Below are 19,899 nucleotides of genomic sequence, written 5' to 3'. Positions count from 1 at the left end.
AAACCTTTCATCTGTTTCTTTAAACTTCGCCAGCACATGTAACCTCTTGTTAGAAAGGAATTTCACCATTTCATAATAGTCCAAAATGTGATGATAATAGTTAAACATGGCAGTTAGTTCATGTTTTGAGTTGCTGAAACAATTATTTGCTTCTTGGTTTTTTCCGGCTTTTTTCGTTTCTGAAAAGATCGGATGTCTGAAGCACTTCAATAATCACACGCACGTTATTATCATCTACTCAAGAAGTTCATTACTTCAAGTGTAGATGTGCACACAAGCTGTCCTGAGAAAGTTAAACCGCTCTTGCTTTAGACAGCCTTGTAAACAACTTTGGGGCACATCATAGATCTTGCTCTTCTTCTTGGCTTTGTGGCTGTTCATCAAGATGACAACAAGGGTTGTTTAAGCTCGAGTTGATCCTGGCTTGTTATTATATGTATATATTATTACGGTGTATTGTCTCGGCTATGTATTTAAAAATGCTGCTTTCTTTGTTTTCATTCTCCTGGCTTGTGGATGAGCTAGTGAAGTATTTCTGTAAACCAATAGCGTTCAGCTGCGCATCTTGCTCAGCCTTGTGGTACACTGTTGTTGTGCAAGGAACCCCTAGGAAAAGTTACCCATTAAGTGGGATGGTACAGTTTACAGATGGTACAGTTTTCCTTTTTTTTTTTTTTTTGTGTATATAATAACTTCCAGCTAACACTCAAAACATTTTTTGCTGCTTGTTTAAACTTCTTCTTTAAGCTGAGTAAAACATCACAATTCTTAAGTTTTTTTTTTTTTTTTTTTTTAACTGTTTAATTTTTTTAATCCACTTAAATCTGTAAAAAAATATATTAAGTTAACTTAATTGTTTTGTGTTGGGTTAGTATGAAGGAATTTCATGGAGCCCAGCATTTTTTCACAGTGAATTAAAACATAAAAAAAATCTACTTTTTATTTATTTATTTATTTTTTTTACCCGTTCTGAAAATAAATTAATTAATAACACAAAATGGCAATATTTTGATGTAAAACCTTGAAGAAATGTTATCAGACCTTTACATAACAAAGCAAACATTTACATTTTACACAAACCCATATTAATTTAAGTACATTTTTATGGATGTTTCCCAGTGCTGAGTCGCAGCTGGAAGGGCATCCGCTGCATAAAACATATGCTGGATAAGTTGCCGGTTCATTCCGCCGTGGCGACCCCAGATTAATAAAGGGATTAAGCTGAAAAGAAAATGAATGAATTAATAATAAATAAATAAATGCACACATTTGTTTATTTTACAAGCCTAAAATAGACCACTAGAGACGATATACAAAAACAGAGCCACTAAAGTGTTTTCCAATAAGGACAGATGCACAAACACACCCATAAGCCTTTCAGGTGTAGGCTAGGCTTAGCTAAGCAGTTAAAATGTTTGTTGTTATTAGCGCAGATTAACTGCTGAGTGGTCTAACCTACCTGTGAAACAATCAGCAACATCTGCTTCACAAAGGCATAATTAAGCAACACTAACAAACAGTGTTTTGTGCGTGGAGGGGAAATGGAGATTTGTGTTCAGCAGGTGTCTGGAGAAGCGGCACAATTAACAGAGACTGCGATTATGCTTTCTAGCCAACCTAGCATCCGAGGAGTTTTACATCTACTTTTATCTCTATGCAAAAATATACGCACAATGTTGACAGTCAGAATAAAATTGACATGCTGGGCCATCACATTATCTCTCTCTCTCTTTTACTTACCAAGCCAAAAAAAGTAAGCTTTTCAGAGTTAATATAATACAATTAGGCACATTAAGCGTTTAATTGATGCTTCATGTGCTCAGAGAATGATGGGAAATGTAGTTTGGTTGCCAAGCCTGTCATCTCATAAAGCAGCTGTATGAGTTGTATTTCCTGGCAAGCTTTCTAGTAGCACGCGGCGCATGCAAACTAAACTGTACAGTCAACATTTGCAATTAAAACATAATTATGACCGAAAATAATTTGCTTCCACCAGGATTCTTTAATTAACGTGCCTCCAAACTAAATGAATATCTAGAGTTTCCCGATGGTAATTACGATGTTCTGGTTGACGTTCATCCACAGTATTCTTGTAACTGTGATCATTTGATGAGACTTGAAGGTAGAATAAATGCATCAGCTTTATTAATATCTAAACTGAATAATGTTTTGATGAATGAGGCAGCAGGGAAGTCATCAGAGGTTTGTCGTAGTTATTGTTGTTTGCTGTTTGGTGATTTATTTGGTTTTCCTCTTTTTTGCAACTTAATTAGATGGTAGATGAGAAATAATAATAATAATAATAATAATAATAATAATAATAATAATAATAATAATAATAATAATAATAATTCCTTACATTTATATAGCGTTTGCTAGACACTCAAAGTGCTTTACACATTGGGGGGATCTTCTCATCCAACGCCAGTGTGCAGCATCCACCTGGATGATGCAAGAGCAGCCATATTGCACCAGACATCACAACACACACCAGCTGATTGGTGGAGAGGAGAAAGAGTGATGAAGCAAATTATGATATAGAGATAGTTAGGAGGCCATGATGGCAGAGGCCAGTGGGCAAATTTGGCCAGGATACCAGGGTTAAACCCCTACTCTTTTTCGAAGGACATCTTGGAATTTGGCATACCACTGAGATCGGTAAAAGACGATGAAGGGAATTTAGCCGGGACACCGGTGTTACAGCCCTACTTTTTACAAGAAGTGCCATGGGATTTTTAATGACCACAGAGAATCAGGACCTCGATTTAAAGTCTCATTCGAAAGAATCCATAATGAAATTACTTTTAACCTAATACAGTAAAAAAAAGGTATTTTCCATTTTTACTGTTAGTATAATCTGCATCCTTATACTTCAATAAATGCATTACTTATGATGTTTAGGCTGTGAATTGTACATTAATGATCAGAGGGCGTCAACTTTTTCGGTAATGTTAGTTTGTGTAATACAAGCTTCAGTTAAACAAATGTATATATCTATATTTAATTACATCTACTTTATAGATATTTTAGTTTTTATTTTAGATATTTAAGTTTTCAGTGTTTTGTGGGATATTTAGTGTATTCTGACCTACAGTATACTCTGATTTACAATTTCAGAAGTTACTATAGGTCAAACTATACAAATTGTGCAGCTAATTTTACTTTACTTGTAGGCAGTATGTGGAAGCAAACAGGTATTTTACAAGAAAAGTGCCTTTTAAACACGGTTTACGGTGTCTATCGGTGATTTAGATCTGCCAGTTTCCGACTTTTTATTGTTTTGTTTTTTTTTCTCTTACATAAACATTTGTTAACTGTTTTTGACCTTATTGCATTTTTTCTACAAGAGACTCATTTAGAAGCAAATAACAAAACAACTATTAAAGATTACAAATTCTAGGTTGACTTATTTGTATATACCAAATATGAAGCACCACCTAAATTCAAATAAATAAATAAAATGGCAAGAAATATTTTTTTTTTTCTCACATAGACTGATTGGCGCAATTTTGCATTCACAATGGTATGAACTAATATGGGGTGGACAAATGAATATTTATATTATAAATTATTTTGATTATACATATTATTATTTAAGAGACAGATCAAACCAAACTATTTCTCAGTAAAGTACTGACCCCCCATACATGTTGTTTTTATGTCCTTCGGCCGGGTTATTAATCTTGGAATATTTAATCAAATCCATGCATGTTCAATAAAAAAGGTCAGGAGAGGATTTTCTTCAATGTCAAAAATATTAGTAGTTTAATATTCATTCATTCATTCATTCATTTTCTTGTCGGCTTAGTCCCTTTATTAATCCGAGGTCGCCACAGCGGAATGAACCGCCAACTTATCCAGCAAGTTTTTATGCAGCGGATGCCCTTCCAGCCGCATCTCTGGGAAATAGTAGTTTAATAGATACAAATAAATAATTAGACTCACAGAATTCTGCTAACACCCAATGCAGTGCAATAATTACATTAAGGATGTGCACAACAACTTTAATTTCCTGACTACAGCTTTTATACACAGCTGATATTAACAGATGGAGTTTATTGGAATACTTCACTTGTCAATCATTCCCTAGTTGTCTATTGGCATACATACGTCCTCGTTTTCTACAAATTCCCTGCACAACATTAAAAAGATAAGACTTCTTCTGCACATATCCTGTGTTCAATTTCAACCCATCTCTGCTCACAAGAAGGATAGCTGCAGAGCTTAGGTTAATTTTAGAAAATCAGACCTTTCCATTTCTATCAGCTTAATCTACTTCTGCAAAACTGCTTCATTAGAATGCAAGGCATATCACACTTAAGAGAAGAAGTTTAATTAATATATCACCTTTAAGCAATACAAATATTATTGTTTAATGAAAAGAAAAAGATACACATATAACAAAAACATATTGTTATTTATTTTTTTTTTTTAACAGGGGTCAACCCCTCCAAACCCCCCTGCAGTTCGTACCCTGGAATTGCATTACCTAACATTAACTAAGAGAACAATATTCCAGAAAACGACAAAAATTTGACTTACACATTAAAATGAAAACGAATACTACCATAAATAACCCTGGCGCTTACTTTAAAAACAAATGTTTGGTAACTTCACACTTTTGAACTTTTTGAATGCATCTTTGTAGAACTAAAGTCTTACAAATCTTACTGACCCCCAGATGTTGCAGCAATAATATTTCCCTTTATAATATCAATAGAAACTGTAGGTCGCCAGGCCTGAAGCGGCGTCTGTTTGCGTGCTGCCAGTCTCCCACGGCCGCGTCTGTCTGCCGTCTGCCGCTTTATTGCATCAGAGGCGGTTTACAGCGTGAAATGAAGAGCAGCTGTAATTGCTGCAAGGCATTTATTCATCTCTCACAAGAGATTCACTCATAAAGAAGCACACATCAGCCTCGCTCTCAACGAGCACCGACAGATACACTCGCATACAGATGCTCTTCAAGGTTAGGGCATGCGTTTTCTTCTCCTAATAGAACAATACACAGTATCTCTTCCTATTGTCCAGGCAGCGTTATTTGTCTTTCTGCTTGATGAGCTGCTCGGATGACTCTAAGGGTGCTCATATTGATATCCAAGCTAACAATCCCCCCTCTCCGGCCTCCTCTCTCCATATTACCACTATAAATCCAGCGCCTGCTGATTGTTATGGTCATTGTGTGTGCGGTGAGGGATGGTTATTATCCGTAGTTGCTGGTATTTTATGTGTCTCTTTTCTCCTCTGTCTCTCTCGCTCAGGGTCCTGATCACTGTGTTAAATGTCGTCACTTTAAAGACGGACCCAACTGTGTGGAGAAATGCCCTGACGGTCTACAGGGAGCGAGCAGCTTCATCTTCAAATACGCTGAGGCCAACAATGAGTGTCACCCCTGCCATGTCAACTGCACCCAGGGGTATGGATAGCTTTGTTAAATGTTTGCAATGTGTGTGTGTGTGTTGGGGAAATACAGTACTGTGTAAAAGATTTAGGCCACCGTTATGCTGGTTGTTTTAGTGATAGTATAGTGACCACATACTATTATTTTTCATTCTTTTAATTAGAATGCAACCAGTAATTCATTTTTTTATAGCACTAAAAGGCTACTTCTCTCCCTGCAAACAACCATTCAAAGCCATGCATCCTGAAAACATGAATGTCACTGAACAACATCACTGCAAAACATGGCTTAAGTCTTTTTTTTTTTGTATCAGGACGTACATCCAATTGAAATAGTCCTGAAATGAGAAAGAAACAGGGCATTGGATGATTTCGTCCAATGGGAGCTGATTGGATCATTGGAAGATGGGCGTTACTAACAAAATGAAGGAAGATTGATGAATGGATAAAAGCAGGGGAGAAATGAGACATGCCATGATAACCCCTCTCGAAAGATATTTCATGTGACCAAAAGTGAAGTAAACTCATCTCGAGGAGGAGGAAAGGTTATAGTATTTGATAAATGGTTGAGGACAATTGAATGTTTATTAAATAATGATCAGAAGTGAAGAAAAGTAATTTCCAGGGAGGGAAGGAAGGTTGTGGTATTTAGTTCAATGATTATGTGGGCAAATTAATGTTTACAAAATAATGAAGTGCACAGATATATAATTTATACCAAGCACTACTATATAAATAAAAAATAAGAAGAGCAAAATTTAATATCACGATGGCTTTAACATTTACAGAAAAAAAAAAAAAAACTTGTAGTAGAGCTTGTAATTACCATGCCAAAAAGAAGGTAGGTTGTTGATGTTCTCCGGCCATTCTATCTTAACTGTAAACATGGTGCACAGAGGTATGCAATTATATATTTTGGCATGTATGGACTGTTGAACAGTCTATAGCAGGTGTTCTCAAACTTTTTAGCCTGCGACCCTTAATATCACTATGCCAGTGACTCGCGACCCCACATTCCTCAGAGGTAGTTATAAACAAACAAATGTTACACAGACAACAATGGGCCTATATAAACACGAGCATATTGACAACAAAAAAAGTGCAACAGTCTAACAAGCAAATAACTGTTATAGTAATTTATGAATTTGTTTAATTTAATATTATATATTCAAAAAGGTGGCAAAACCAAAGCTCCAAAAATGCCAATTTATTCAACTAAAAAGGCTGATACAAGGTGTTAATGCCTCCACACCTTGTATCAGCCTTTTTAATTTAATAAATTGTCATTTTTGGAGCTTTGGTTTTGCCACATTTTTAAATAAATAGTTTTGCACTTTTAGCTGTTTGATTGAACACTCATTCATAGTGATGTTCATGCTTTTGTGAATTTTTAATTTAATATTAACCTCACCTAATGAGACTGGTAGACACAATGTTTACAGCACAAGTCTATTTTTAGTTTAGTTTTGGAGACCCATTTTGAGATTCACTGGTCTAGTCCCGTTAGGATCAACCATTTTGATTAGACAAACTCTTCTTGGTACTACACCTTCCACCGAATATTAAAATGCATATAAATACATTTGGACAACTTAATTTCTATAGCAGGATGTACAGAGACTTTCAACCATCATAACTGAAATAGTTTCTTAAGACTTATTGGAGCTTTAATTTAAAACATGTAAAAGACAGAGTTGGAGAGAAATCGAAGAATGAGTGATTGTAACCTTCAGTTAAACTTGCTGTCTTTTTGGATACCTTTCTGCCTGTGGTGTTATTGTCTGCATTGGGATGAATGGAGTGGGATTGTTTTAAAAAAGTGCAGACATCTAGCCATTCCTTTAAGAAAGCACCTCATTTGTAATGGTTTTATTATTCAGAATGCTAATGATCCCAAACAAACTCCTAATCCAGCAAAGAGTCCAGACCTGATTGTTATAGTGGTGGTACAGCAGATGGACAACCTGGATAAAAAAAATAAATAAAAATGTGACAGCTTGTTTAAATATAAAAAATATAAAACTTACACGCTTCAGCCTATATTTTTGTGAAATCACAGTAATTTACTTAAGCATCCTTATAACTTCAGCTTCTTGTTAAAAATGAACAATACTGTATCACACTAATGACATTTACAGGTATATTTTATTGACAAATATAATATATTATATATATTCAGTTCTTTTCACAGCACCAAATAAATACCACAAAAAACTACTTAATGTTTGCTCCACCTATCTATCTTCATATGTACAACTTTTCTTAAGTTGTACTTGTGATGCAGAGTGCTCAGGTTCAAGTCTGGTAAAACAGAATTCCACAAAAGAGAAAAAAGCTATGTAAAATCAAGGTAAAATGACATTGTTGCAGTGCAAATTTCTCTTACACTTGCTTTTGAAAACAGTATTGGTTAGGTTTGGGGAACGGTTTAAGTCAGTGGTTTACTAGGAAATCAGTACGACAAGCCTCGCCGCCTCATGGACACGTTCAAGACAGACATGTATCTTAAAAATGTACAACAAAATGCACATGAAGCAATGGATTTCAGATTTATTTCAGAAAATGTAGACTGTGCCCCTAATAGCTTTGCCATCTGAAATGTGCAACAAAACGCACCTAAAGTAACTTATTTCCCTTTCCACAAAAATATAAGCTGAGGCACATATTTTCAACGAGTCTGGATTTAAATCTGTTCATGTTGTGCTTGGCGCCAAGGGATGTCACAGTAGATGCTGACTTTTGCTTGAAAAAGTAAGTTGGTTCTGAATACTGAGTACTTTTTTTTTTTACTGTGTATAGTAGCACTTTATATACATTTAAGCCTCTAAATACACACAGAAGACCTAAAGAGACTGAACATCAAATAGGGATAAATATATATTTATAATACTAAAAGATGATGGTAGGCCAAGACTATTGCACAGTACTGTATATCTATCTGACTACTTTGTGTGCTTGTTTGCCACGTCAGTTTTTGCCTCAGGAAATTTGGAGAGCCTATTTGTCAAGGCGCTGACCCTTTTTAGAGCACTTGTGTCCTCGGAGCTGGCTGTGCATAAAGCATCATTAATTTTAGAGGAAGGAGTTTGCCCTTGCTGCGTCTCTGCCATCTAACTTTAAGTCTAAACGATAACCATCATGCTCTCTGAATTTATCCAGCTGGGCACCTGCAACTTAACCTCGGCCCCCTTGGGGTTACAAGAGAGACGGTTCAAATTTACTGAAGAAAAAAAAAACATTATCCGCTCATGGAATCTTGGATTCACTTTTCTTCTGCTTGTGTCACTTGAAAGCCTTCAACTGCTGACTGTCGTATCTGCAATCACTGTCAACCAGGGACGATTAGTGGTGTTGAGTTTTGACACACCAGCAGTTAGCTGATAAATCGACAGGGATGTGAGCATCAGGGTTGAAGGGCAAGAACTCTGATATCAAGGGAAAGACGGGAAAGATGGGGGCATTAAAATAGGCCTATGTAGGTTTAGGCGAACAGTGTAACATACACATCTTTGGTATGGGTCTACAGTTTTATTCTATCTTTTGCATGTGTGGAACTAAGCTAATAGATTCAAATTAAGTTCCATTTTATAATTTTCATTTTTATTAACCTACAGTATATATTGATTACTAAATTTAAAATGATTAGCTTACCTAAAAATAAAAAAGAACACAAATTAAGGAATTTTAGATGAAATTCAAAAGCTTTCTGACCCTTCCTCCCCTGACTGCAATGGTCTCAACACATTTAAAATCCAGAAAACATTGTTAAAACAGAATTTCAGAATTTTGGGGTGAACCAACCCTTTAATATATAGTGATCAAGACAGGTTCAATATAATGAGAAATATGAAATGGAACAACATTTGAAACTGTTAGCTTAGTTTCACACATTCAAAAAACAAAATAAAAATGTAGAATTGTATATAACAAACAGTACTCAGCATTAATGAGTACACCTCATTTTGCCCACCCCAATTACTCAGTGAATATAGGTAATATATTTTGGTGCATTTGACAAAACAGATTTATTAAACAGATATATTTATACAGATAACATGTTAGTCACCGAATATCTTTAGACATAGTAATATAATCAATTCAAATTAAAATAAAATATTGCACACAAAAAAGCAACAACTGAAAAATGACTACTTTTACATGGATATCAGTAATTAAATGATTTGCCCTAATCTAAATAAGGCAATAATAAGATTAAGGTGTTTACATGGGTTGCCTTTTGAATGTTCCTTTCATAATCCCGATTTACATCTTATAGCACATAATTCGATTAAAGTAATTGTGTCACTACACCATCTACATTTCCTCTGCAGTTTCATGTAATTTTGGGTGTTTAATTTTTAATTTGTCAACTTTAACTGCAGTTTGGTGCTTTCACTTTCATTCGGGAACATTTCATGCATGCCTCCCGTGACATACGAGATATTAGATGCGAGTATGAACTGCTGGAAGAGTGTTGTTTTAAACTCTGCATTTTACAGTGTATGTGTTTGACTAGTACTGACTAAACTAATGTATATGCTGGACATTGTAAAGCATTCAATAGAAATTATTAATTTAAAACTCTATTTGTAAGGGGTGTACTACTTATATATGCTGAACACTGTAATTGTAAAATCTTTGAAATTATCTCATTAGATTTATGGTATTTCTTCATTTAAAAAAAAACTACTTCAAACTATCTATAAAACTATCATGTCTATCATACATGGGGTCCGCTGGGTCTTCAAAAATCTTAAAATGTCTGAAATTTCAAAAACTTAATTCTAGGCCTTAAAAAGTCAAATTAATTAATATTGTGTTAATTATTATTTCTTAAATTAAGAAATATTGTGTTGCACTGTATATCTTAAATCATTTTAAAGGAGTCTTAATTGTTGACCGTTGCGTCAACATTTATTCAATCACCAACAATGCATCTTCATAAAATCGTATTTTTTATTCATTTAATCCTTTTCCTTTGGCGTAGTCCCTTTTTTATCACGTGTCATCACAGTGAAATGAACCACCCTTAGTTTTTATTGCAAAGAGGTTCAATTCACAACAGCTGTTAGACATTTTTACAGAAAGTTCCCCATTAAATTCCATAATCAGGGAAAGACAACTGAAAACATTTAAATCATTCCTTACGATAATACAGAGCCATTAGAAAAAATATCCTTAGTGTTTAACCCTGTAAAAGTCTAAAAATAAATTTCTTAATGGTTCCTAAAGGGTCTTAAAAAGTATTAAATTTGACTTGATGAAACCTACACAAACACTGACCATATTGTGCAACTAAAGTAACACTCATTTGTTCATTTGTGTTCTTTATTGTTTCAGATGCACAGGGCCCCGTCTGCAGGACTGCATCGGCGTGATGGACAGGTACACACATCTTTATATTATTCTTTGAGTGCTGCAAACTTAAGGAGAGAAGTGAAGGTTTGGGGAATGACTTTAACATGGGACGAGAACAACTGCTTGGATGATACATTTTTAATATAAAATAATTTTCATTACACTTTAAAATTCTCTAACGATGTCCTCCTACACTCTTTCATGCACACACACACACACACACATTCATTCTCCAAGTCGCAGTGACTTCCGCAGTCAGTAGGTTTGCAAGGTCAGAATTCTGGCACCAGTTTCTCTCTCATCTTTATTTTCTGTCTCGCTCGGCCTCCCTTAAGCCATCATTTATTCATGCCATCTATTCTGGTGTTCTGCCCAATGTCCAGCACTTGATTTTAGTCACACTGGCATCAATAGAAAAGCACTGTGTCTGAAGAACCTTGACACCAAACTCACAGCACACACACATGCACCAACTGTTATGTCATGGTCATCCAACAAGCCTTCTTTGCTCATTTGAGTTAAACTGTCTAAAATGTTATGAATATTTCTTAATTGTTTAGATACAAAGAAAAAGGCTAACGTATAATGAAGATATGCTTGTTATATAACCATTCGTTCAGATTTATTTATAAAAATGTATTCATGATTTGCGTGTATATATTCAGCCTTGTATCGATATTCAGATTTACAGTATATAAACTAATGTTAGCATTTTGCAAAATCAGCTAGAAAGAGAGAAACAGAGACAAATACATTATTTACATACAGGGCATTCAGACAGTATTCATAGCGCTTGACTTTTTACACATTTTTAATGTTACAGCCTTATTCCAAAATGGATTAAATTCATTTATTTCTTCAAAATTCTACACACAATACCCCATAATTACAACGTGAAAAAAGCAACAAAAAAAATTAATTGTAAAATTTATTAAAAATAAAAAATCTTAAAAATCACATGTACATAAGTATTTACAGCCTTTGCCGTGGAGCTCTAATTTAGCTCAGGTACATTCTGTTTCCACTGAACATTCTTGAGATTTTCAGCAGGTTAATTGGAGTTCACCTTTGGTAAATTCAGTTGATTTGACATGATTTGAAAGGGCATAGACCTGTCAATAGAAGGTCTCAGGGTTGACAGTGCATGTCAAATCACAAACCAAGCATGAAGACAAAGGAATTGTCTGTAAACCCCCAAGACTGGGGAAAGGATACAGAAAATAATTCTGCTGCTCTAAAAGTTTCAATGAGCACAGTGGCCTCCATCATCCGTAAGTAGAAGATGTTTGTAACCACCAGAACTCTTCCTAGAGCTGGCCGGCCATCTAAGCTGGGTGATCGAGGCAGAAGGGCTTTAGTCAGGAAGGCAGGCACGTGCACACATAGGGCTCAACCTGTGCAGTGCACATGCCCTTTTTAGTCTTGGATATAAAGTGCCCTTCCAAAATGATCAAAAGTGCCCCCGCGACGCGGCACACCCTCGGTCCCGCCCTTCAGTAGGCGCGCGACAACACCGCTCTTGAGTACGTGCGCGACAACACAGCTGATCAGAACGCGCGCGACAACAGGAGTTTGCATGTCCTCCCTGCGTTCACGTGAGTTTCCTCAAGGTGTTCCAGTTTTTTCAACTGTTCAACGACTTGCGATATAGGTGAATTGATTAAAACAAAAATTGACTGAAGTGTATGTGTGTGTGTGTGTGTGTGTGTGTGTGTGTGTGTGTGTGTGTGTGTGTGTGTGTGTGTGTGTGTGTGTGTGTGTGTGTGTGTGTGTGTGTGTGTGTGTGTGTGTGTGTGTGTGTGTGTGTGTGTGTGTTTGAATGTGTGTTTGAATGTGTGTTTGAATGTGTACGAGTGTTCCCGGTACTGGGTTGCTGCTCGATGTGCATCTGCTGTGTAAAACATATGGTGGAATAGTTGGCGGTTTATTCCGCTGTGGCGACCCCAATTAGGGACTAAGCTGAAGGAAAATAAATTATTCATTATTTAAAATGTGCATTCAATACAATAATCTTATAGTTTTTGTTAAAATATATTTTCAAAATAAGGCTGAAAATATTGTTCAACTATATACATTCGTAAATATAAAATAATGGTATCATTATGACATAAGTATAATTTTAACAAAATGCATTTGTGACTTTTAACACAGTGGTTTCACTCAAACAATAATGTGTGTATCTCATTTATAATTCAATTTTGTATTACATGCAAAAATCTAAAATTGAGGCATTTTTACAAGTGGTACTGTACAGTACAGTACAAGAACCTCGTTTTGGCTCATTTCTGCTCTGATGACATCATTAACACACACACACACACACACTGCTCATTGTTTTAACACCAGCTGCCTTTCACTATAGATCTCTGCTTTAACCCAAGACTGTGAGATGGGGAAGAGAAAGTTATATAATGACCAGGCCACAGTTCTGTGATTAATGTGCTGCTGCGAGGCCTGCGCCTATGTGTGTGTGCTCACATTTGCTTCATGGCATATTTGATAAATTGATATCACTTTCCTTTGCTCTCATGGGAGAGCTGGAACAAAATACCATTAACTGCTCGGAGCAAATGCGTTTGCTGTTTCAGATCCGCTGTGGTGTTACACACAACCCTGACAGGGGAAGGAAGCCAAGGCTAGATAGCCTTACACGTCACAACTATCGAAGCACAGATCTTGATTTTTCCTGGCTGATTCCTATTGCACACATATTCACAAATTAGCAGATTTTTTTTTCTCTCAGTCTTAATGTTTTTATTAAGCTGTAAACAGGACAAATAGTAAATGAACAATGGATTCCTTTACTTTATCAAAGCTATTTACAGGGATTTCATATTAGAGTAAAACCACTGCACTTCCACGATTGCACAAAGAGACTGCATAGTTTGGGAAAGCAGTGGTTTCAAATAGCAAAAACTAAATATGCAAATGATGAAGTAAATCCGTAATGATCTGATTTTAGCTTTGTTAATTTATGCTATTATGCAATACCAGTACAAAACAAAAACAGTATGCGGTTTGAATAAAAATGCAGATTCACTCTTTTCCTGTAGGTGGCACTTATAGAACTGCTGGAGTAAAGATGTTTCTTGGTTTAGTGCTGGTTTTTAGTATTTAATGCAGTCATAATTAAAACAAATAAATTACCATCTGAACGTTTCTGAGGACACTGGCCATTTTTTAGATGCAACCATAATCCACATATAAGATCAAATATGTAAGAAACATATACTTCAAATAATCATGTAAAAACACTGTGATTAGTTGACTTTACTTTAACAGAGGAAACCCATTTCTTTTAAATTGATTAGTTGGCTTTACTTAAAAAGGGGATTAAACTGTTGCTATAAAATTTTTAAATGAATTAATTATGTGAATAATATTAAAAACTAGTTGGCTTTACTTAAAAACTGTTTAAACATTGCCTTAAAATGATTAAATAAATTAAATATGTCCATAGTAATGAAAACTAGTTGACTTTACAAAAGTGAGTAAACCCATTGCTTTTAAAGTGATTGGTCGGCTTTACTTAAAACAGGTTTTAAACCATTGCCCTAAAATTATTAAGTGATGTTTATTTATAAACTAATTTTGGGAGGATCACATGCTTATGACTGACCACAGCCAGTCCTGCATTATCTAAACATGATCCTCCAATCATATGATTCTTAAGTCACTATAACCACAGTCTTCATTCCACAACTATATTCATCAGGAAGAAACCCACTTTTCTCCCCTTCTCCTCCCCCTTTCACCTAGAATGCATGGCACGGCAGCCCAGTGGTTAGCACAGTTGCCCCTTGGCCGGTGGGCATTTCAGTGCGTAGTTTGCTTGTTCTCCCCTTGTCTGCGAGGGTTTCCCCCGCGTTATCCGGTTTCCTCCCACTGTCCAAAGATATGCGTCATATGTAACCCACCTACGCATAATGTACATCATAGTCTAGCACCCAGCATCAGTATTTTTCCCTCTCAAAAGTAGTTCACCTTAGCCACATCAACAGTTGGAGTTTTTAAGATCTACCTGAGTTCAATCTCCCCTTTCACACTGCGAATGGGAGAGGGGCCTAGACTTGAAGATCCCTTGAGCTCAGGGCTCTACCGGCACAGCATGTCAAATAAGCTTATTATAAATCATCAGCTAAGTGTGAATTCTTGAAATAAATGTGCATAATATTAAAAACTAATTGACTTTAAAAGTGAGTAAACCCATTGCTTTGAGGTGATTGGTTTGCCTTAACTAAAAAGTGAGTTAGCAGTTGATTTAAAATTATTAAATAATTGAACAATGTACATAATTATAATATTAAAATGTTAAGTCAACTCAACAGCTCCAAGTTACAATGGGTTTAATCACTTTTTAAGTAACTAGTCACATTTTAGAGTACAGCTATACAACATTTTAATTGACTCTTATTCACACATCTATTTATTTAATAGTGAAAACATCGATTGAACGAAGATCAGTATTTCATGCAAAGGGTCATTATTTAATAAAAAGGTTAAAGTAAAATATTCTTTCTAGGGTTCAGCTTCTCTGTAATCCGTTAACACTGTTTGCACACTTTGCAGTGTAAAATTAGAGCAATTCTGTTTATTTGCAAGTACAGAACAGATATCAAATGAATTAATACACACAGATTCACAAAAAACAGTTTCTGTTGACTCATTTGGTGCAAAAAAAAAAAAAAAAATGTCCAGTTTGATTTCTGGCAATATAAATCAATGAATTTCTAATCACAACCTTAAACTTAGTCACAAATAGCTTCATGTATATAAAAAAACAAGCTAAACTTCTCACATTGGCTCTCTTTGGATCATTTTTAGAGACCAAGTGCACTATTTTTTGTCCACTGGGCATTTTTGAACACATCCAAGTACAATTTTGGCCCAGAATGAGCTATAATGTGGACCAGCTTTCGCGCACACACATACACACTGTTCTGTCCTAATAGTGTGTTATAGAACAAGAGTGTATACTGGTTGTTTGGACAGACTATCAGAGTAGTAGCTGCAGGGAATAATCCTGATAAAACACATGGCTCTCCTTGGAGACCAAACACACTCAGGAGTGAGAGAACCTCTCTAGTGTGGATGAGGTGAGAGCGGCTGATAGACAACACTCACAGCACACTGTAGAATTACATCGGGATTGAGTTTTTCAGAACAGGTAGCCTTATGCCGAGTTCAGACTGCAAGATTTTCAAACTAGTCGTGTTACAGATGTTTTCACACTGCATGACTATCTGGGCTAGCGTTTCGTTGCTGCTTTGTTTACACTGCAAGATGGATCGGCGACAGGGACATTCACATTGCATGACTTTACTAGGAAGAATCGCCGTCAACTTCGTCCAAACTACGTCTCATTGCCAAAAACACGTAGTATATCTTTTGTTATTAACTACATAATGAGAAAGAAGCCTTTAATGGGGTTGAACATGTACATGTTTGCTCACCTGGGTTTAAAGGGAATTAGCCATTTCTCCTCAACGTTGATAATAAACTAATTTCTTTCTTTATGAAACGTCAAACAGACACGGTTGCTCCTGAGTCCTGTCAAACCTCCACTAGTCTTTCCTCCATTTCTTGGGTCCAAATAAACCGAAAAAGAGCGCTTTTAACTTCTCCCCCAGCCTCCCGCTGGCCTGCAGCAGGTATACACACACGCACACACAAGTGAAAGCTGCTCTCTCATTGGCTGTAGGCGATGGCTGATGTTATTTTCAGTCAAAACTCAATTCACATGGCATGATTTGAATCTCTCAGATCGCGTCTTTGAAAGTTCATACTGTGTGATTGTCACTCACGTGCACGAGCAGCGATTTGCCTGTGATTTCAGGCATATGTCGGCGATTTCTCAAAACCTGTCGGCGAGCCAAAATCGGGGCTAAAATCATGCAGTCTGAACTAGGCATTAGTAAGCATGTACTGATGTCTGTATTTATCCATGTGATATGGGAATTGATGATTTATAATAGTATATTAGTATTTAATTTGTAGACCAGGGTACCCAAACTTTTTTTCTTATAAAAAGCCAAAAACCAAACTTGATTGAGGCTGCTGGGCCAAAGGTAAATATAGTTGCCATGTGTGATTTCCTCATTTATTTAATAATATTTTAAAGGAGCTAGAAAAAATTGCTCGGTATGAACTAATATAGCATAATTATTGTTATTTTTGTTTTACTTTTTTTAATGAACTTATTACAGTAAAAATAAAAGCAATCTCATTTATAAGAGAATGGAGTTACAGTACACTAAATTTTTGCCTTGATTTGCTCGCCAGTGTCTTCTGCATAGTCATCTATCAATCGAGTGACTTTATTTACTGTACATTTTTTAAAAATCAGATTCATTTACAACATTTTATTTCAGTTTGCTTTTTGTTGCTCACCAATAAAACTAACAAACAAAAAAGGTTACATCAAATTAGAAATGACAATCTCGTTTAAATGCATTTACCCCATCCCTCTCCATCCTTCTCACTCTCCTCTCAGAAGGTGGACCAAATCAAAGGTTACAACGGGCCAACTTTGGGCATCACTGATGAAGGCATTAGACTATATTTATGTTAAATATGGCTATTTATATTAGAACAGTGGTTCTCAACCAAATTACTGGGGGACAACCAGCACTACGCATTTTGCATGTCTCCTTTGTCTGTCACACTCAGATCTTGCAGTCTCTAGTAGTAAGCTGATGATCTGAATCAGGTGTGTTTGGTTGAGGAGACATCAAAAAATATGCAGTGCTGGTGGTCCTATGGGAACATGGTTGAGAACCACTGATCATTCAATCATGTACATAATTTAATATTGTTTAATAATGTTTTGTAATTTTTCCCCAAGTTATGTTTAACATATTTTTTTCAACATACTAATACTAATAACTCATTTACAAAAAAACGAATTTCTTTTGATTTTGCCATGATAGCAAGTACATCATATTTAGAATACTTACACTCTGTGAATCATTTTTTAAGCATTAGCAAATAGTTAATACATTATTTGTTAAGCATTAACTCTACATTAATGATGTTAGTACACAGATGTTAGTTAACAGTTTATAACTGCTGATAAAAATGCTGTATTCTTGACTTATAAGCACCTATATAGTGTGCTTAATGATTATATTTTCATACTTCGTTAATTATGATTTTTTGTATTACTACATTAAGTATATTGCATTATTTACAAACTATTTATTTGAGAGAACTTGCTGTTTTTTAAAGATGATTCATAAATGCATAAGTAAATAATTAATAAACTACTCATATTACCATTTATAATTCTTATTATTTAGGTATGTACTAATAGTTAATTTGTAAGTCAAAAAATCCTTTATTAGCTCAAATTCATCCTGTTTTGTGACCTAATATGAAGTGAGGACTATTGTTTTATAAATTACTTAGAAATGACAATATAGAGAATAGAGTGTAGTTATTATGAAGTATTACCTCGTATTTTACCTTTTTTTTTTTTTTTGCAAGAAATATGTGTAAAGTTCAATTTAAATGCCTGACTAGTTTAATTGAGCAAGTTATTTGACTAATTTTTTTTTTTTTTGTAGCCAAAGTAAAAAATAAATAAATAAATAAAAATATCTGCATAATATTGAGCTTAAAATTATAGATTTTTAAAGAAATAAGGATTTTACAAAAATATTAATAAAAAGAGTAAAAAAAATGCACAAGATGTCTAAATATTTTTCTTTGTTTCACTGCATGACAAAACAAATGTGCATGGGGCGAAAACACAAATCAAGACCCATCATTACAATGTTCTCTTTTTTTATGTTTTCTATCTAATATACTGTTGAAGTCAAAGTTATTATATTCACAGTATATCTGATAACATTTATTTCTTATGGAGAAAGTTTATTTGTTTAATTTCGACTAAAATAAAAGCCTCAATATTATTAGTCAGTATTATTAGCCCTCTTAAGCAATATTTTCAATTGTCTACAGAACAAGCCATGATTATACAATGACTTGTCTAATTATCCTAACTTGCCTAATTAACCTAATTAACCTAGTTAAGCCTTTAAATTGCACTTTATGCTGAATACTGGTATCATGAAAAATGATTTAGTCAAATATGATTTACTGTCATCATGGCAAAGATAAAATAAATTATTAGAATTATTAGAAATTAGTCATTAAGAGTATTGTGTTTAGAAATGTGTTAAATAAACCTTCTTTCTGTTACACAGAAATTGGGAGGGGGATATACAGGGGGTTGATAATTCAGGAGGGCTAATCTTTCTGACTTCAACTGGCTTTATAGATTTTTACATGAAAAATAACTTAGCAGTTTACATCTTATCTTACAATTCCTGAAGTGACAAAAATCTGCACCAAAAAAAAGTCCTCATTAAACCTCACGGTACCATTGCGCTCTAAACCTTTCTCTCCAGATCTCTCTTACACATTTGGAGGAGACATGGCAGCTTACATAAAACAAGATGTCAGACATGCTGTCCTCCTTCCCCTGCAATATGCAGCAGTGGCACGTTACTTGCTGACAGCAATGCAGCATCAACATAATTGCCTGCTCATTGTCAGTGCGATGTGGGATCCATACACTCACACAGGCTCAGGCGGGTGAATGTATGCACTCGCTATGGTCTCCGCGGCTCATAAGCTTTGTATTCTGACTGCAGATCAATATCGAATTAACGGGAGAGATTCTCATCTCACCCTGAGATAATCTAGCAGTCTATCGCTTGTCATGCCTGGGCAATGCTTCACCGTCCTCGCATGATTGGGTGGGATTTCATTTCCATTCTACAAACTTACGAGTCCGAATTTACACTGGAAGGAAAACAGAGGGCAAATATCTTGTTTTAATGTACTGGACTATTTTTATAGAGCTGTTCACATGCAGGAAACACACAAATCAAGGGTCTCTAAAAGCATTTTAAGACAATTCTAAGACTTGAACAGTCAATCAATCAGTCAAGCAATCAATCAATCAATCACTCAATCATTCAACTAATCAATCATTTGCTAAATCAATCAATCAATTATTCATTCAGGACTAAATTGTATAAAAAATAGATCTTTTGGATGGAGCGCTAGTCCTAACAGATGCTAAATCATTAATTTACATTTATAAAGCATTCATTTTCCTTCCACTTAGTCCCTTTA

At 35.2% G+C, this 19,899-nt stretch overlaps 1 protein-coding gene across 8 annotated transcripts in view; it reads left to right on the top strand.

The window, feature by feature from the left end:
• Positions 1-19,899, top strand: part of erbb4b (erb-b2 receptor tyrosine kinase 4b) — a 655,930-nt gene that overhangs the window by 539,551 nt on the left and 96,480 nt on the right. For all 8 annotated transcript variants that reach the window (XM_087268193.1, XM_087268191.1, XM_087268190.1 and 5 more), the window contains 2 exons: positions 5,259-5,413; positions 10,738-10,782. In XM_087268193.1, the coding sequence (XP_087124319.1) occupies positions 5,259-5,413; positions 10,738-10,782 (200 nt within the window). The remainder of the gene's footprint in view (positions 1-5,258; positions 5,414-10,737; positions 10,783-19,899) is intronic.

Source organism: Danio rerio, chromosome 9 (assembly GCF_052040795.2).
Source record: "Danio rerio strain M-AB ecotype USA chromosome 9, GRCz13ab, whole genome shotgun sequence".
Lineage (NCBI taxonomy): Eukaryota > Metazoa > Chordata > Actinopteri > Cypriniformes > Danionidae > Danio > Danio rerio.
Note: the sequence above shows the minus strand (reverse complement) of the source record. Positions and strands in the feature narration are given on the sequence as shown.